We start from the raw sequence: 14,954 nt of genomic DNA, 5'->3' as shown, positions 1-14,954 counted from the left end.
CATCTGGATCCAGTGGCAAGACAGAGTCTAGACGGCTGGAGATGGGACTAGGCGCAGTGGATGACCAGGACGTCTTCTGTGTCTTGTCCTGCTCTACACGTTCCACGACGCTTACAGAGACCACCTTCATGACCGTCGGACCTTCCATTGGTCTCGTCTACTCAATCCGCCGGAGTCTGTCTTCACATGCTGGGATAGGCATGTTTGAGACCCGTCAGCTACCCTCCAGTATGATATCACAGACACACAGGACAAACCAAGTCTGAAAAACTGACAAAAACCGCATAATTATAACATATAGTTACAACGGTGCAAAGCAATACCGTAATTTGATAAAGAGCAGACCATAGGCACGGTAAAAAAGGTCTCAAAGTCTCTCGAAAGTCCCATCATCTCATGCAGACGGTAGAAGGAAGAGAAACTCTCCCTGCCATGAATCTCCAGCGCCGCAAACTTGCCGATGCATCACCCTGGAAGCACCCGACCACAGCCGACTCTTGAGTCCGTCCGAAAAATTCGAGCCTCCGACACCGAGCACCGAGCACCATCTCTGCCGAGCGCTTCGACCCCGGCCCCGGCCACCAAGCAATAGGCAAAGCCGAGGATTTGGGGCCTTCCCCCCCCCGGAGATTCTCGATCGCACAGTAGTAGCGGCAGCGAAGCAGACATTTCAGAAGTTTCTCCAGATGTTCCTCCGTGCTTCTCCGTCAAATCAGGATTGTGCACGGTACATACTTAACAAATACCGATATCATGCCGGAGCGGCCGCGCGCGCTGCGTCGCGCCGCCATCTTCTCCTCCCCTCCTCCCTTGAATTCCATAGAATTATAGAAGTCTAGAGCATATACAGGCCCTTCGGCCCACAATCATGTGCCGACCATGTAATCTACTCTAGAAACTGCCTTGAATTACCCTACCTCATAGCCTTCTAATTTTCTAAGTTCCATGTACCTATCTAAGAGTCTCTTAAAATACCATATTGTATCCGCCTCCACCACCGTCGCTGGCAGTGTATTCCACACACCCAGCACTCTCTGTATAGAAAAATAATATATCTCTGACATCCCTCTTGAACTACTTCCAAGTACCTTCAAACTATGCCCCCTTGTGTTAGTGATATCCGTCCTGGGAGAAAGCCTCTGGCTATTCACACAATCAATGCCTCTCATCTTATACACCTGCATAATTTTCTCCAGGCAGAATAAGACGATGAGCTTACTCTGGTTTGACGTTCTTCAGGGCTCTGGACGAAGTTAAGTAAACTTCTTCTTCCCTGCTCTTTTCAACGTTTTGGGTCCTTTTCACTAATTTCAAACGACAGTGCCTCAGACAGCTGGGTTGTTGCAACGCACCTCTGAAGTCTGATAGAAGTTTAGAGAGTGAATCTTCGATGGAGTAGAATCAGAAACCCACGGATTGCCAGCCTGAGTCAGGGCTTTATGGCTCCAGAAAGAGATAGGACCTATAGTTTACAAGGAGGGGGAGGAAGAGGAATCAGACCAGCAGGATGTGGCTACAAATGAAAGATCAGAAACATTTGGAAACTGGTTGATCGAAAAAAAAACGGTGGTTAATTTCTGCAAAATATTGGTGGAAATGAACAGATCAGGCAGGAAATGTGGAGAAGAATTAATAGACAACGTTTAGGCCAAGTCCCTTCAGCATGCCTAGACTGTGTACTCCTCTGCTTAGTTGATGCCTGAACTGCAGATTTCCTCCAGCATTTTGTGTGTATGTGTCTACATTTCCAGCTCAGCAGAATCTCTTGTGTTTTATAGAAACATAGAAGCATAGAAAATAGGTGCCGGAGTAGGCCATTCGGCCCTTCGAGCTTGCACCGCCATTTATTATGATCATGGCTGATCATCCAACTCAGAACACCGCCCCAGCCTTCCCTCCATACCCCATGACCCCCGTAGCCACAAGGGCCATGTCTAACTCCCTCTTAAATATAGCCAATGAACTGGCCTCAACTGTTTCCTGTGGCAGAGAATTCCACAGATTCACCACTCTCTGTGTGAAGAAGTTTTTCCTAATCTCGGTCCTAAAAGGCTTCCCCTCTATCCTCAAACTGTGACCCCTCGTTCTGGACTTCCCCAACATCGGGAACAATCTTCCTGCATCTAGCCTGTCCAATCCCTTTAGGATCTTATACGTTTCAATCAGATCCCCCCTCAATCTTCTAAATTCCAACGAGTACAAGCCCAGTTCATCCAGTCTTTCTTCATATGAAAGTCCTGCCATCCCAGGAATCAATCTGGTGAACTTTCTTTGTACTCCCTCTATGGCAAGGATATCTTTCCTCAGATTAGGGGACCAAAACTGCACACAATACTCCAGGTGTGGTCTCAGCAAGGCCTTGTACAACTGCAGTAGTACCTCCCTGCTCCTGTACGCGAATCCTCTCGCTATAAATGCCAGCATACCATTCGCCTTTTTCACCGCCTGCTGTACCTGCATGCCCACTTTCAATGACTGGTGTATAATGACACCCAGGTCTCGTTGCACCTCCCCTTTTCCTAATCGGCCACCATTCAGATAATAATCTGTTTTCCTATTTTTGCCACCAAAGTGGATAACTTCACATTTATCCACATTAAATTGCATCTGCCATGAATTTGCCCACTCACCCAACCTATCCAAGTCACCCTGCATCCTCTTAGCATCCTCCTCACAGCTAACACTGCCACCCAGCTTCGTGTCATCCGCAAACTTGGAGATGCTGCATTTAATTCCCTCATCCATGTCATTAATATATATTGTAAACAACTGGGGTCCCAGCACTGAGCCTTGCGGTACCCCATTAGTCACCGCATATATCTGTATTTGTAAGAAGGTTCTACTTCGCATTAGACACGCGGAAAGTTTGCTGATATTAAGTGTATTGATTATGGGAGCTGCTTTCTGCGTTAAAAGAGCTGCTGAGTTTTCTACACACGCAAAAAAAATCTGAGGTATGGACATGAAAACGGTGCTTGCAGAAACTTTTACTGGCACCGTGATTACCCGGAAAATTCTGCATAACACTTTTCGCTGTTGCTGAAGCACCGATCAAATGCGCAGGCGTCAGGGCGGCGAATGTCCCGAATATCGCGCATGCGCGCAGTCACAAAAGGCCTCTGAATGATCAGTACAGGTAAGAGCGATTATCTGGGTGGAGGTGCTTCAAGACCGATTTCGGGATAATTGCTTTGAACTCCGGACACCGTGCCCCGCAATCCTGGCACAGTCCTGCTCTGGTCCTCTCTCTCAGCACCACCATCCGTACACGGGCCCCGGGGAGCTTCAGGCTGATGAGGGAATGGGAACCGATGGATCTCTCAGACAGAGCTGAGCGCCAGCTGTCTAAATGCAAGGATTGGGAACTCGGAGAAAGGGAACAAAATCTTTTACATCGCCAGTTGAGAAAATCACCTTTGTTCTACCTCTAATCACAAACAAAAGATAATCTGCAGATGTTGGAAATCCAAGCAACATACACAAAACGCTGGAGGAACTCAGCATTAGTACTCTTTCCCATAGGTGCTGCCTGGCCTGCTGAGTTCCTCCAGCATTTTGTGTGTGTTGCTTGTGCCAGACTCCAGTGAGACAGACGACTGCCCTTCCCTTCATATTCATTGGCATTGCCATCAATGAATTCACCACCGTCAGTCACTTGGGGGATGGATCAGGGAAAATATTTATGTCCAATACAGAAACTGGTGTTACCTGTGTGCACTGTGTGCAAAGTTGCTGCAGAATTTACAAGTGGGAGAAGTGGAGAATTTGGAAACCTGACTTTTTCAAGCGTAATTTTAACAAGCAAACCGCATATGGACAATGTGTAAAAGCTCTGGTGAGGAGATCAAAGTTCTTATCAACAGTGATTTGCTAGCTGTTAAAATGAATACCTCTCTATATAAAATTCACTGTGCACATGTTGTCACTGGATAAAAAAATGCACAGTACAAGATTTATCTGCACACTAGTCATTACAAATTAGAGGGGACATTGGTGGGAAGGTGGGGAGATCTCCAGTGTCCCTGATGCCCTCACCTACAAGACGTGCATCCAGCTGCAGCTTATAACCCTGCACTTTAAGGGGTTGGAACTTGAAATGGATGAATTCTGATTCATCCAGGAGTTGGAAGGGGTGATAGATATGGCATGAAGAGAGGTGAGTTACACCCAAGGTGCAGGATGCAGGGAACTGGGTGAGAGCCAGGAAGTGGAATGAGGTTAAATAGCCATCACAGAGTACTCTTGTGGCCATCCCACACAGCAACAGGTGGACCACTTTAGAAACTGTTAGGGGGATCACCTGGCAGAGGAAAGTCAAAGGGGAGACAGAGGATTCGTTAGTGAGGGGACTAATATCCTAGTGGTAAGGCTTGCTAGTGTGTGGGGAGAGGGTGATGTGGTTAAGATAAGTTGTCGGGGGAATGGGAACCAGAATGACAGAACAGATAGTGGAGAGGGTGAATTGAATTGAATTGACTTTATTACATACATCCTTCATATACATGAGGAGTAGGAATCTTTACGCTACGTCACCATCTAAATGTGCAGTGTGTAATTTATAGTTATTTATAATAAAATATTTGTACATTGGACAACCAGTATAACATAGAAATGCAATTGTATCAGCATGAATTAATCAGTCTGATGGCCTGGTAGAAGATGATGTCCTGGAGCCTGTTGGTCCTTTTGCTGTGGTATCATTTCCTGGATGGTAGCAGCAGGAACAGTTTGTGGTTGTGAAAATTGGGTCCCCAATATCCTTTGGGTCCTTTTTACACAACTGTCTCTGTAAATGTCCAGAATAGTGGGAAGTTCACGTCTACAAATGCGCTGGGCTGTCCACACCACTCTCTGCAGGTTCCTGCGATTAAGGGAAGTACAGTTCCCATAGCAGGCAGTGATGCAGCTAGTCAGGATGATCTCAATTGTGTCCCTGGAGAAAGTCCTTAGGATTTGTTACCCCATCCCAAACTTCCTCAACCATCTGAGGTGAAAGAGGTGCTGCTGTGCTCTTTTCACAGCACAGCCAGTAGGTACAGACCATGTGAGATCCTTGGTGATATTTGTGCCGAGGAACTTAAAGCTGTTCACCCTCTCAACCCCAGATCCATTGATGTCAATGGGGGTTAGCCTGTCTCCATTCCTCCTGTAGTCCACAATCAGCTCCTTTGTTTTTCTGACAATGAGGGAGAGGTTGTTGACTTGACACCAGTCAGATGTTTTTCAGCCTCAGATAGAGTCAGCAATCAAATGGTTGAGCATAATGCGATGAATGTGCTGAGCTGTGTATATCACAATGTAAGAAGTATCGTAGGAAAGCCAAATGAGCTCAGGACAGGGAATTATCATATTGTAGCCATTATTGGGACTTGGTTGCTCCCAACAGTCTGGGAGATTTAGAGGAACAAATTTGTAGAGAGATCACAGGCTGTGCCAAGTGTTACATATCCTGTGAGTATTGTATTGAAATGATGTAATTGCCTTGCAATAGTGGGGTGATGTGATGTCATGTGATGGCATGTTTCAACCAGCATAAAAAGGGAAACTGCAGTTGTTGTGTAGTTCGTTTTGGTAACTATCGTTGGTAGTTACACTATCGGAGAAGAAGAAAGAGTGAGAGAGCAGAATCCCCAGATCCGAATGAACCCTAAAAGGATTTGGGGTTAACCCGCAGCATTTGGCGCATTACGGGTGTGACTGACATTTGGAATCGTTCATATGTGGCGCGCACGTTTGTTAACCATAAAACGGTAAGGGTTGTGCGATGATCACTTTTTCGAAAGGTCAGTTACAGTGAGACATCGTATTCTGCGTCATAACTTCGGACAGGCATTTTGCTGGGAGCTGCGTCAGCAGTGATGTCTTTACTTTGGGGTCTGGTCCAAAGTTGGTTTGGGAAGTCTCTCCTCTCGAATATTTCAGGAGTTGTTTGGACTTATTAAATTACCACCTTAAGATGTAAGTGCTTTAATAAAATTTGTTAAGAATTGTCTTTAAGTTTGTCTGTTTGATCACAATAGACACATAACGCTGTTGCTATCCGTTTTAAGTTAACCATTCATTTACTGTTCCCTGTTTTTGAGTAGAAGTTAATAAATGTTGTTTATTTTATTAAAAAAACTCCACTCAAATTCATCTCCATTGTTGCTGGTTATATCCCAAGAAACAAAAGTTGATTCAGTAAGTGATTTTAACTTTCCATATATTGACTGGGACTCCCATACTGTAAAAAGAATTGATGGGGTAGAGTTTGTCAAATGTGACCTTAATCAGTACGTAGAATTCCTGATGTAGAAGTGTGCATTAATCTCTGAGGAAATGATCCGGGGCTGGTGAAAGAAATTAGTGATCATAATGCCATGAGATTCAAAGTAAATATGGAAAAAGGGAAGTCTGGACCATGGGTTGAGATCCTAAATTGGAGAAAGGTCATTGCTGCTCCGTTGTCACTTCCAAATAAGTTTGGCCAGCTTCTTTGTCATAGAATCATGGAGAAGTTCAGTGCACAAACAGGCTATTTGGCCCATCCAGTCAATGCCGAAAAAACATTGGATGGACTGTTGGGTCTGAAGGCTGATAAGTCCCTGGAACGTGATGGTCTGCATCCCAGGGTACTTAAGGAGGTGGCTTTAGAAATCGTGGACGCATTGGTAATCATTTTCCAATGTTCTATAGATTCAGGATCAGTTCCTGTGGATTGGAGGGTGGCTAATGTTGTCCCACTTTTCAAGAAAGGAGGGAAAGAGAAAACAGGGAATTATAGACCGGTTAGCCTGACGTCGGAGGTGGGAAAGATGCTGGAGTCAATTATAAAAGATGAAATTACGACACATTTGGATAGCAGTAACAGGATAGGTCCGAGTCAGCATGGATTTACGAAGAAGAAATTGTGCTTGACTAATCTCTGGAATTTTTTGAGGATGTAACTATGAAAATGGACAAGGGAGAGCCAGTAGAGGTAATGTACCTGGACTTTCAGAAAGCCTTTGATAAAGTCCCACATAGGAGATTAGTGGGCAAAATTAGGGCAGATGGTATTGGGGGCAGAGTACTGACATGGATTGAAAATTGGTTGGCTGACAGAAAACAAAGAATAGCGATTAACGAGACCCTTTCGGAATGGCAGGCGGTGACCAGTGGGGTACCACAGGGTTCAGTGCTGGGACGGCAGCTGTTTACAATACATATTAATGATTTAGATGAAGGGATTAAAAGTAACATAAACAAATTTGCAGATGACACAAAGCTGGGTGACAGTGTGAAATGTGGGGAGGATGGTATGAGAATGCAGGGTGACTTGGACAGGCTGGGTGAGTGGGCGGATGCATGGCAGATGCAGTTTAATGTGGCTAAATGTGAGGTTATCCACTTTGGTGGCAAGAACAGGAAGGCAGATTATTATCTAAATGCAGTCAAGTTAGGAAAAGGGGAAGCAGAACAAGATCTAGGTGTTCTTGTACATCAGTCACTGAAAGCAAGCATGCAGGTACAGCAGGCAGTGAAGAAAGCTAATGGCATGCTGGCCTTCATAACAAAGGGAATTAAGTATAGAAGCAAAGAGGTCCTTCTGCAGCTGTACTGGGCCCTGGTGAGACCACACCTGGAGTATTGTGTGCAGTTTTGGTCTTCAAATTTGAGGAAGGACATTCTTGGTATTGAGGAAGTGCAGCGTAGGTTCACAAGGTTAATTCCTGGGAGGGCAGAACTGTCATATGTTGAAAGATTGGAGCGACTGGGCTTGTATGCACTGGAATTTAGAAGGATGAGAGGGGATCTGATTAAAACATGTAAGATTATTAAGGGATTGGACACTAGGGAGGCAGGAAGCTGATGGGTGAGTCCAGAACCAGAGGCCACAGTTTAAGAATAAGGGGTAGGCCATTTAGAACGGAGTTGAGGAAAAACTTTTCACCCAGAGAGTGGTGGATATGTGGAATGCTGTGCCCCAGAATGCTGTGGAGGCCAAGTCTCTGGATGCTTTCAAGAAATAGATGGATAGAGCTCTTAAAGATAGCGGAATCAAAAGTAATGGCGATAAGGCAGGAACTGGATACTGATTGTGGATGATCAGCCATGATCACAGTGAATGGCGGTGCTGGCTCGAAGGGCCAAATAGCCTAGACCTGCACCTATTGTCTATTGTCTATTAAGCTGTCTGATGAAACTACCTGCTCCGGGACCATCGCCCTCCATACCCCTACCATCCAGGCTCCCATTAAAACTTCTTTTAAATGGTGAAACCGAGCCCATATTCACTACATGTGCTGACATCTCATTCCACACTCTCACGACCATTTCAGTAAAGAGCTGTTCTACATGACCCCGTTAAATTTTCACCTTCCCCACTTACACATGACCTCTAGTTGTCATCCCACCCAACCTCAGTGGAAAAAGCTTCTTGAATTTACCCGATCTATACCCTCATAATTTTGTATACTTCTAACCAATCCTCAAGGCAATGTATAATTTCCTTGTTTATGTTTAGAGCCTTTTTTTGATGTATAAGATGAGGGGTGACCTGATAGAGGTGTATAAGATGAGGAGGGGCATTGATCATGTGGATAGCTAGAGGTTTTTTCCCAGGTTGAAATGGCTAAAATGAGGGGGCATAGTTTTTAGGTGCTTTGAAATAGATGCTGAGGGGATGTCAGGGGTAAGTTTTTCACACAGAGAGTGGTGGGTGTGTGGAATGCACTGCCGGCTATTTGTGTGAAAGTGTTTCAGTTCCTGTGGGGCCAGGAACCCATGCACCTCAGTGGGAACAGGGAATAATACCAATGGAGAGAGTCAAACTGAGCCAGGTCACAGATTGGAGATGGCAGAAATGCCCCATTCTTGTAGAGGCGGGAAGAGCATCAGAGAATTTGATGATCATTCCAGATACCAGCACTGTGCCCAGTTAGAAGATGATTTCTCTCTCCAACTTGGGTTGAACTTCTCTGTAATGGTGTGATGCCAGATCACACCTTGACAACTCAAGTGATCTCATCTGAAATGTTGATCGACACCCATTGATGGATTTTGTAAATCTTTTTACAGGTTAAAAATGACAAGGAATTTGTCTACAGGAATCTCGAACACAACACGCCAGTTTTGCTGTCTCTGTCCAGATATTTAAGAAGTGGAGCAAGGGATTCACTCGATCATCCTTCCTGCTCAGACTGTGGGGAGGGATACACTCGATCATCTGACCGATTGGCATGTCCATCATTTTACACAGGGGAGAACCCATTCATCTGCTCAGACAGTGGGAATGGATTCAGTCGGTCATCTCAACTGAAGGTACCTCAGCAAATTTACACTGGGACAAGGCCATTCATCTGTTCTGTGGGTGAGAAGGGATTCAGTCGGTCTTCGCACCTGTGGACACACCAGTCAGTTCACACTGGGCAGAGGCTGGTCATCTGCAAAATTTGTGGGGAAGGATTCACTCGGTCATCTGACCTAATGGCTCACCAACAAATTCACACCACAGAGAAGCCATTCACCTGCTCAGACTGTGGGAAAAGATTCACTCAATCATTTTACCTACTGAGACACCAGTCAGTTCACACCGGGGAGCGGCCGTTCACCTGCTCAGACTGTGGGAAGGGATTCACTCAATCATCTCACCTACTGAGACACCAGTTAGTTCACACTGGGGAGAGGCCGTTCACCTGCTCAGACTGTGGGAAGAGATTCAGTTGGTCAGCTGATCTGCTGGCACACCAGCAAGTTCACACTGGGGAGTGGCCATTCACTTGCTCAGACTGTGGGAAGGGATTCACTCGGTCAGCTGATCTGCTGGCACACCAGCGAGTTCACACTGGGGAGAGGCCGTTCTCCTGCTCGGACTGTGGGAAGGAATTCACTTGCTCATCCCAACTGAAGGTACATCAGCGAGTTCACACTGGAGAGAGGCCGTTCACCTGCTCAGACTGTGGGAAGGGATTCATTTGCTCATCCCAACTGAAGGTACATCAGCGAGTTCACACTGGTGAGAGGCCGTTCACCTGCTCAGACTGTGGGAAGGGATTCTCTCGGTCAGCTGATCTGCTGGCACACCAGCGAGTTCACACTGGGGAGAGGCCATTCACCTGCTCAGACTGTGGGAAGAGATTCACTTGCTCATCCCAACTGAAGGTACATCAGCGAATTCACTCTGGGGAGAGGCCGTTCACCTGCTCAGACTGTGGGAAGGGATTCACTCAATCATCTTACCTAATGAGACACCAGTCAGTTCACACTGAGGAGAGGCCATTCACCTGCTCAGACTGTGGGAAGGGATTCACTCGGTCATTTCAACTGAAGGTACATCAGCGAGTTCACACTGGGGAGAGGCCGTTCACCTGCTCAGACTGCGGGAAAGGATTCACTCAGTCATCCCACCTACAAACACACCGGTCAGTTCACACTGGAGAGAGGCCATTCACCTGCTCAGACTGTGGGAAGGGATTCACTCGGTCATCTCAACTACAGAGACACCAGCGAGTTCACACTGGAGAGAGGCCATTCACCTGCTCAGAATGTGGGAAGGGTTTCACTCGGTCATCTGAACTGAAGGTACATCAGCGAGTTCACACCAGGGAGAGGCTGTTCACCTGCTCAGACTGTGGGAAGGGATTCACTTTCTCATCTCACCTACTGAGACACCAGTCAGTTCACACTGGGGACAGGCCATTCACCTGCTCAGACTGTGGGAAGAGGTTCACTTGCTCATCCCAACTGTACGTACATCAGGGAGTTCACACTGGGGAGAGGCCATTCACCTGCTCAGACTGTGGGAAGGGATTCACTCGGTCATCCCACGTACAGAGACACCAGCAAGTTCACACAGGATAGAGGCTGATCACCTGCTCAGACATTGGGAAGAGATTCTCTCAGCCAAATCAACCAAATGTGCATCATTGACTTCACACTGGGGAAAGGCTGTTCACCTGCTGTGAATGTGGGAAGCGATTCACTCAGTCATCTAACCTCAAGTAACTCTCGCTTCGGTTAGCAGCTTAATATAGGGGGTGATAGCCTCCCAGCCTGGCCAAACTTAAGAAATCTCACATGGGTGGATGCTGTGTGATGTGTCCCCTGTTACAAATCAGTACCCTGTGTTACGTATCCCGTAACTGGTTTGTCAAACCAGCAGAAATGGAACACTCGTTGGAGTCTGTGATTACTAGGAACTAATAAAGTTTTATTAAAGAAATAAGTACACTAACCACAAGGATATAAATGTAACAGGTTAGCAATGATAGTATACACATATACACAGAAATAGGGCAATAGGAATCAACCAAGCTCTATCGCAGTCTAGGGGTAAAATGATCAGTCTTAAGGTGAACCAGAGTTCAGTTCAGTCTAGTGCAGTTCGAAGTAATCGCTGTTGTTGTACCGTTGGAGAGAGAGAGAGAGAGAGTGAGAGATATAGTTGGTTTCAGGCAAACCTTTTGATGCCTTCTGATCCCGCTGTGGTCACCGACTGTGACCCCTCCGTTCCGGATGCGATAGTTCTTCCGTGGTGAACCCGGCACCCAGGCAAGGGCGGACACACACCAGGTTCCCACCGACCGTACCTTTACACCCTGTGAGCCTCTGACCAATTTCCATGAATCGGTCCTGATCAGAGATTAAGGGAGCTAGGGCTTTACTCTTTGGAGAGAAGGAGGATGAGAGGAGACATGATAGAGGTTTACAAGATAATAAGAGGAATAGATAGAGTGGATAGCCAGCGCCTCTTCCCCAGGGCACCACTGCTCAATACAAGAGGACATGGCTTTAAGGTAAGGGGTGGGAAGTTCAAGGGGGAGAAGGCCAAATTTGAAGAAATGAGAAAGGATCTAAAAAGCATGGATTGGGACAGGTTGTTCTCTGGCAAAGATGTGATTGGTAGGTGGGAAGCCTTCAAAGGGGAAATTTTGAGAGTGCAGAGTTTTGTATGTTCCTGTCAGGATTAAAGACAAATTGAATAGGAATAAGGAACCTTGGTTCTCAAGGGATATTGCAACTCTGATAAAGAAGAAGAGGGAGTTGTATGAAATGTATAGGAAACAGGGGGTAAATCAGGTGCTTGAGCAGTATAAGAAGTGCAAGAAAATACTTAAGAAAGAAATCAGGAGGGCTAAAAGAAGACATGAGGTTGCCTTGGCAGTCAAAGTGAAGGATAATCCAAAGAGCTTTTACAAGTATATTAAGAGCAAAAGGATTGTAAGGGATAAAATTGGTCCTCTTGAAGATCAGAGTGGTCAGCTTTGTGCAAAACCAAAGGAAATGGGGGAGATCTTAAATAGGTTTTTTGCGTCTGCATTTACTAAGGAAGCTGGCATGAAATCTATGGAATTGAGGGAATCATGGTAGTGAGACCATGGAAACTGTACAGATTGAAAAGGAGGAGGTGCTTGCTGTCTTGAGGAAAATTAAAGTGGATAAATCCCCAGGACCTGACAGAGTGTTCCCTCGGACCTTGAAGGAGACTAGTGTTGAAATTGCGGGGGCCCTGGCAGAAATATTTAAAATGTCGCTGTCTACGGGTGAAGTGCCGGAGGATTGGAGAGTGGCTCATGTTGTTCCATTGTTTAAAAAAGGATCAAAAAGTAATCTGGGAAATTATAGGTCGGTGAGTTTAACGTCAGTAGTAGGTAAGTTATTGGAGGGAGTACTAAGAGACAGAATCTACAAGCATTTGGATAGACAGGGGCTTATTAGGGAGAGTCAACATGGCTTTGTGCGTGGTAGGTCATGTTTGACCAATCTGTTGGAGTTTTTCGAGGAGGTTACCAGGAAAGTGGATGAAGGGAAGGCAGTGGATATTGTCTACATGGACTTCAGTAAGGCCTTTGACAAGGTCCCGCATGGGAGGTTAGTTAGGAAAATCCAGTCGCTAGGTATACATGGAGAGGTGGTAAATTAGATTAGACATTGGCTCGATGGAAGAAGCCAGAGAGTGGTGGTAGAGAATTGCTTCTCTGAGTGGAGGCCTGTGACTAGTGGTGTGCCACAGGGATCAGTGCTGGGTCCATTGTTATTTGTCATCTATATCAATGATCTGGATGATAATGTGGTAAATTGGATCAGCAAGTTTGCTGATGATACAAAGATTGGAGGTGTAGTAGACAGTGAGGAAGGTTTTCAGAGCCTGCAGAGGGACTTGGACCAGCTGGAAAAATGGGCTGAAAAATGGCAGATAGAATTTAATACTGACAGGTATGAGGTATTGCATGTTGGAAGGACAAACCAACGTAGAACATCCAGGGTTAATGGTAAGGCACTGAGGAGTGCAGTGGAACAGAGGGATCTGGGAATACAGATACAAAATTCCCTAAAAGTGTCGTCACAGGTAGATAGGGTCGTAAAGAGAGCTTTTGGTACATTGGCCTTTATTAATCGAAGTATTGAGTATAAGAGCTGGAATGTTATGATGAGGTTGTATAAGGCATTGGTGAGGCCGAATCTGGAGTATTGTGTTCAGTTTTGGTCACCAAATTACAGGAAGGATATAAATGCGGGTTCTTTTTTAACATTTAAGAATAAATTGGACAGATACATGGATGGGAGGTGTTTGGAGGGATATGGTCCATGTGCAGGTCAGTGAGACTAGGCAGAAAATGGTTCAGCACAGCCAAGAAGGGCCAAAGGGCCTGTTTCTGTGCTGTAGTTTCTATGGTTCTATGGAGGGCAGTGAATGAGATATGGATTTCTATGGTTCTATGGGGATATTAGAGGAAGATTTTTTACCCAGAGAGTGGTTGGTGCGTGGAATGCACTGCCTGAGTCAGTGGTGGAGGCAGATACACTAGTGAAGTTTAAGAGACTACTAGACAGGTATATGGAGGAATCTAAGGTGGGGGCTTATATGGGAGGCAGGGTTTGAGGGTCGGCACAACATTGTGGGCCGAAGGGCCTGTACTGTGCTGTACTATTCTATGTTCTAAACACTCACCAACTTGTGGGGCACACTGCTCTTTCCAGGGTCTTGTGGCATGTCCCGTGCCTTAGCAAACCTGCTATTTTCATCCCCCTGATGGGATATCACCTGTCCATCAAACTTCACACTTCCTATTGTCTCAGCAGGATTTGTTAGTGAACAGTTCAGGTTCAAAACAAACTGTCTGTGGCAGACGCCACATACTGAATTATGTCCCTCTCTCTCATTAATCTCTCTCTTCTGTCTTATTAGCATTTTGAATGGTTCTTCATTGTCTCTCATTATCTCTCTCATTAGCATCATCCGTTCTGCAGCTCTGCTTGGCTTCACACATGACACCTGAAATAATAAACAGTACACAATATGTAATGAAATGATTAAACTTCATAATTCTTACTTTAGCTATCGGTTAGTAAAGAAAAAGAAAGAAGCAGGGTCCACTCTCTCCATTCGCATCTTCTCATCTCTCCCCAGCAGAAGATCACGAAAATCTCTCTATCAGACTTACAAGAAAGAGCATTTCTCTCATTACATAGCCCTTCACTCCAAAACCCTGTTATCTCCAGTCATAACCTAAACATTGCTGCTACAGAGAAACCAATACCTCAGCAGTGAAACATTGCAGAGAGGCCATTACATGAGCAGTGAAACCTTACAGCATGTTATACTTGTGACACACTACCAGATTCACACTGGGGAGAAGGTTTCAATAAACTGCATACTGGATATTTGTCCATCACCGTTGCTGAATGCAATATTGAGAGTGACTATCGGTGCTGAACTCTGCAATTATTGCTGCTGCTCACCACACCCAGTTCTGCACCCTCATCACTGTGAATGGGAGGAGTTTCTTCTGCTGTATATTCACCTTTAATGTGACAGGAGTTTAATATTCTGGATCTCAGACAAATAAATCAGTTCTATTTTAAACTCTGTCTCCAGTACTTGGTGAAATTATAACACAACTAGTTTTCAGTAGAGAGTCAACTCAGGCCAGCTGGACCCTGCCAGTGATTCAGTTTCACGATGGTCCTTTTAAATCCTCCCCTGTTGTTCC

The 14,954-nt window shown here is 45.6% G+C and overlaps 1 protein-coding gene across 1 annotated transcript in view; it reads left to right on the top strand.

Annotated features, from left to right (window-relative positions):
• The window catches only part of LOC140194834 (uncharacterized), a 52,784-nt gene extending 40,698 nt beyond the window's left edge, over positions 1-12,086 (top strand). The window contains 1 exon segment of the mRNA XM_072252109.1: positions 9,213-12,086. Within this exon segment, the coding sequence (XP_072108210.1) occupies positions 9,213-10,965 (1,753 nt within the window). The 3' untranslated portion in view covers positions 10,966-12,086.
• Positions 12,087-14,954: the final 2,868 nt, after the last annotated feature.

Source organism: Mobula birostris, chromosome 3 (assembly GCF_030028105.1).
Source record: "Mobula birostris isolate sMobBir1 chromosome 3, sMobBir1.hap1, whole genome shotgun sequence".
Lineage (NCBI taxonomy): Eukaryota > Metazoa > Chordata > Chondrichthyes > Myliobatiformes > Myliobatidae > Mobula > Mobula birostris.
This window is presented reverse-complemented; position numbering and strand designations above follow the sequence as displayed.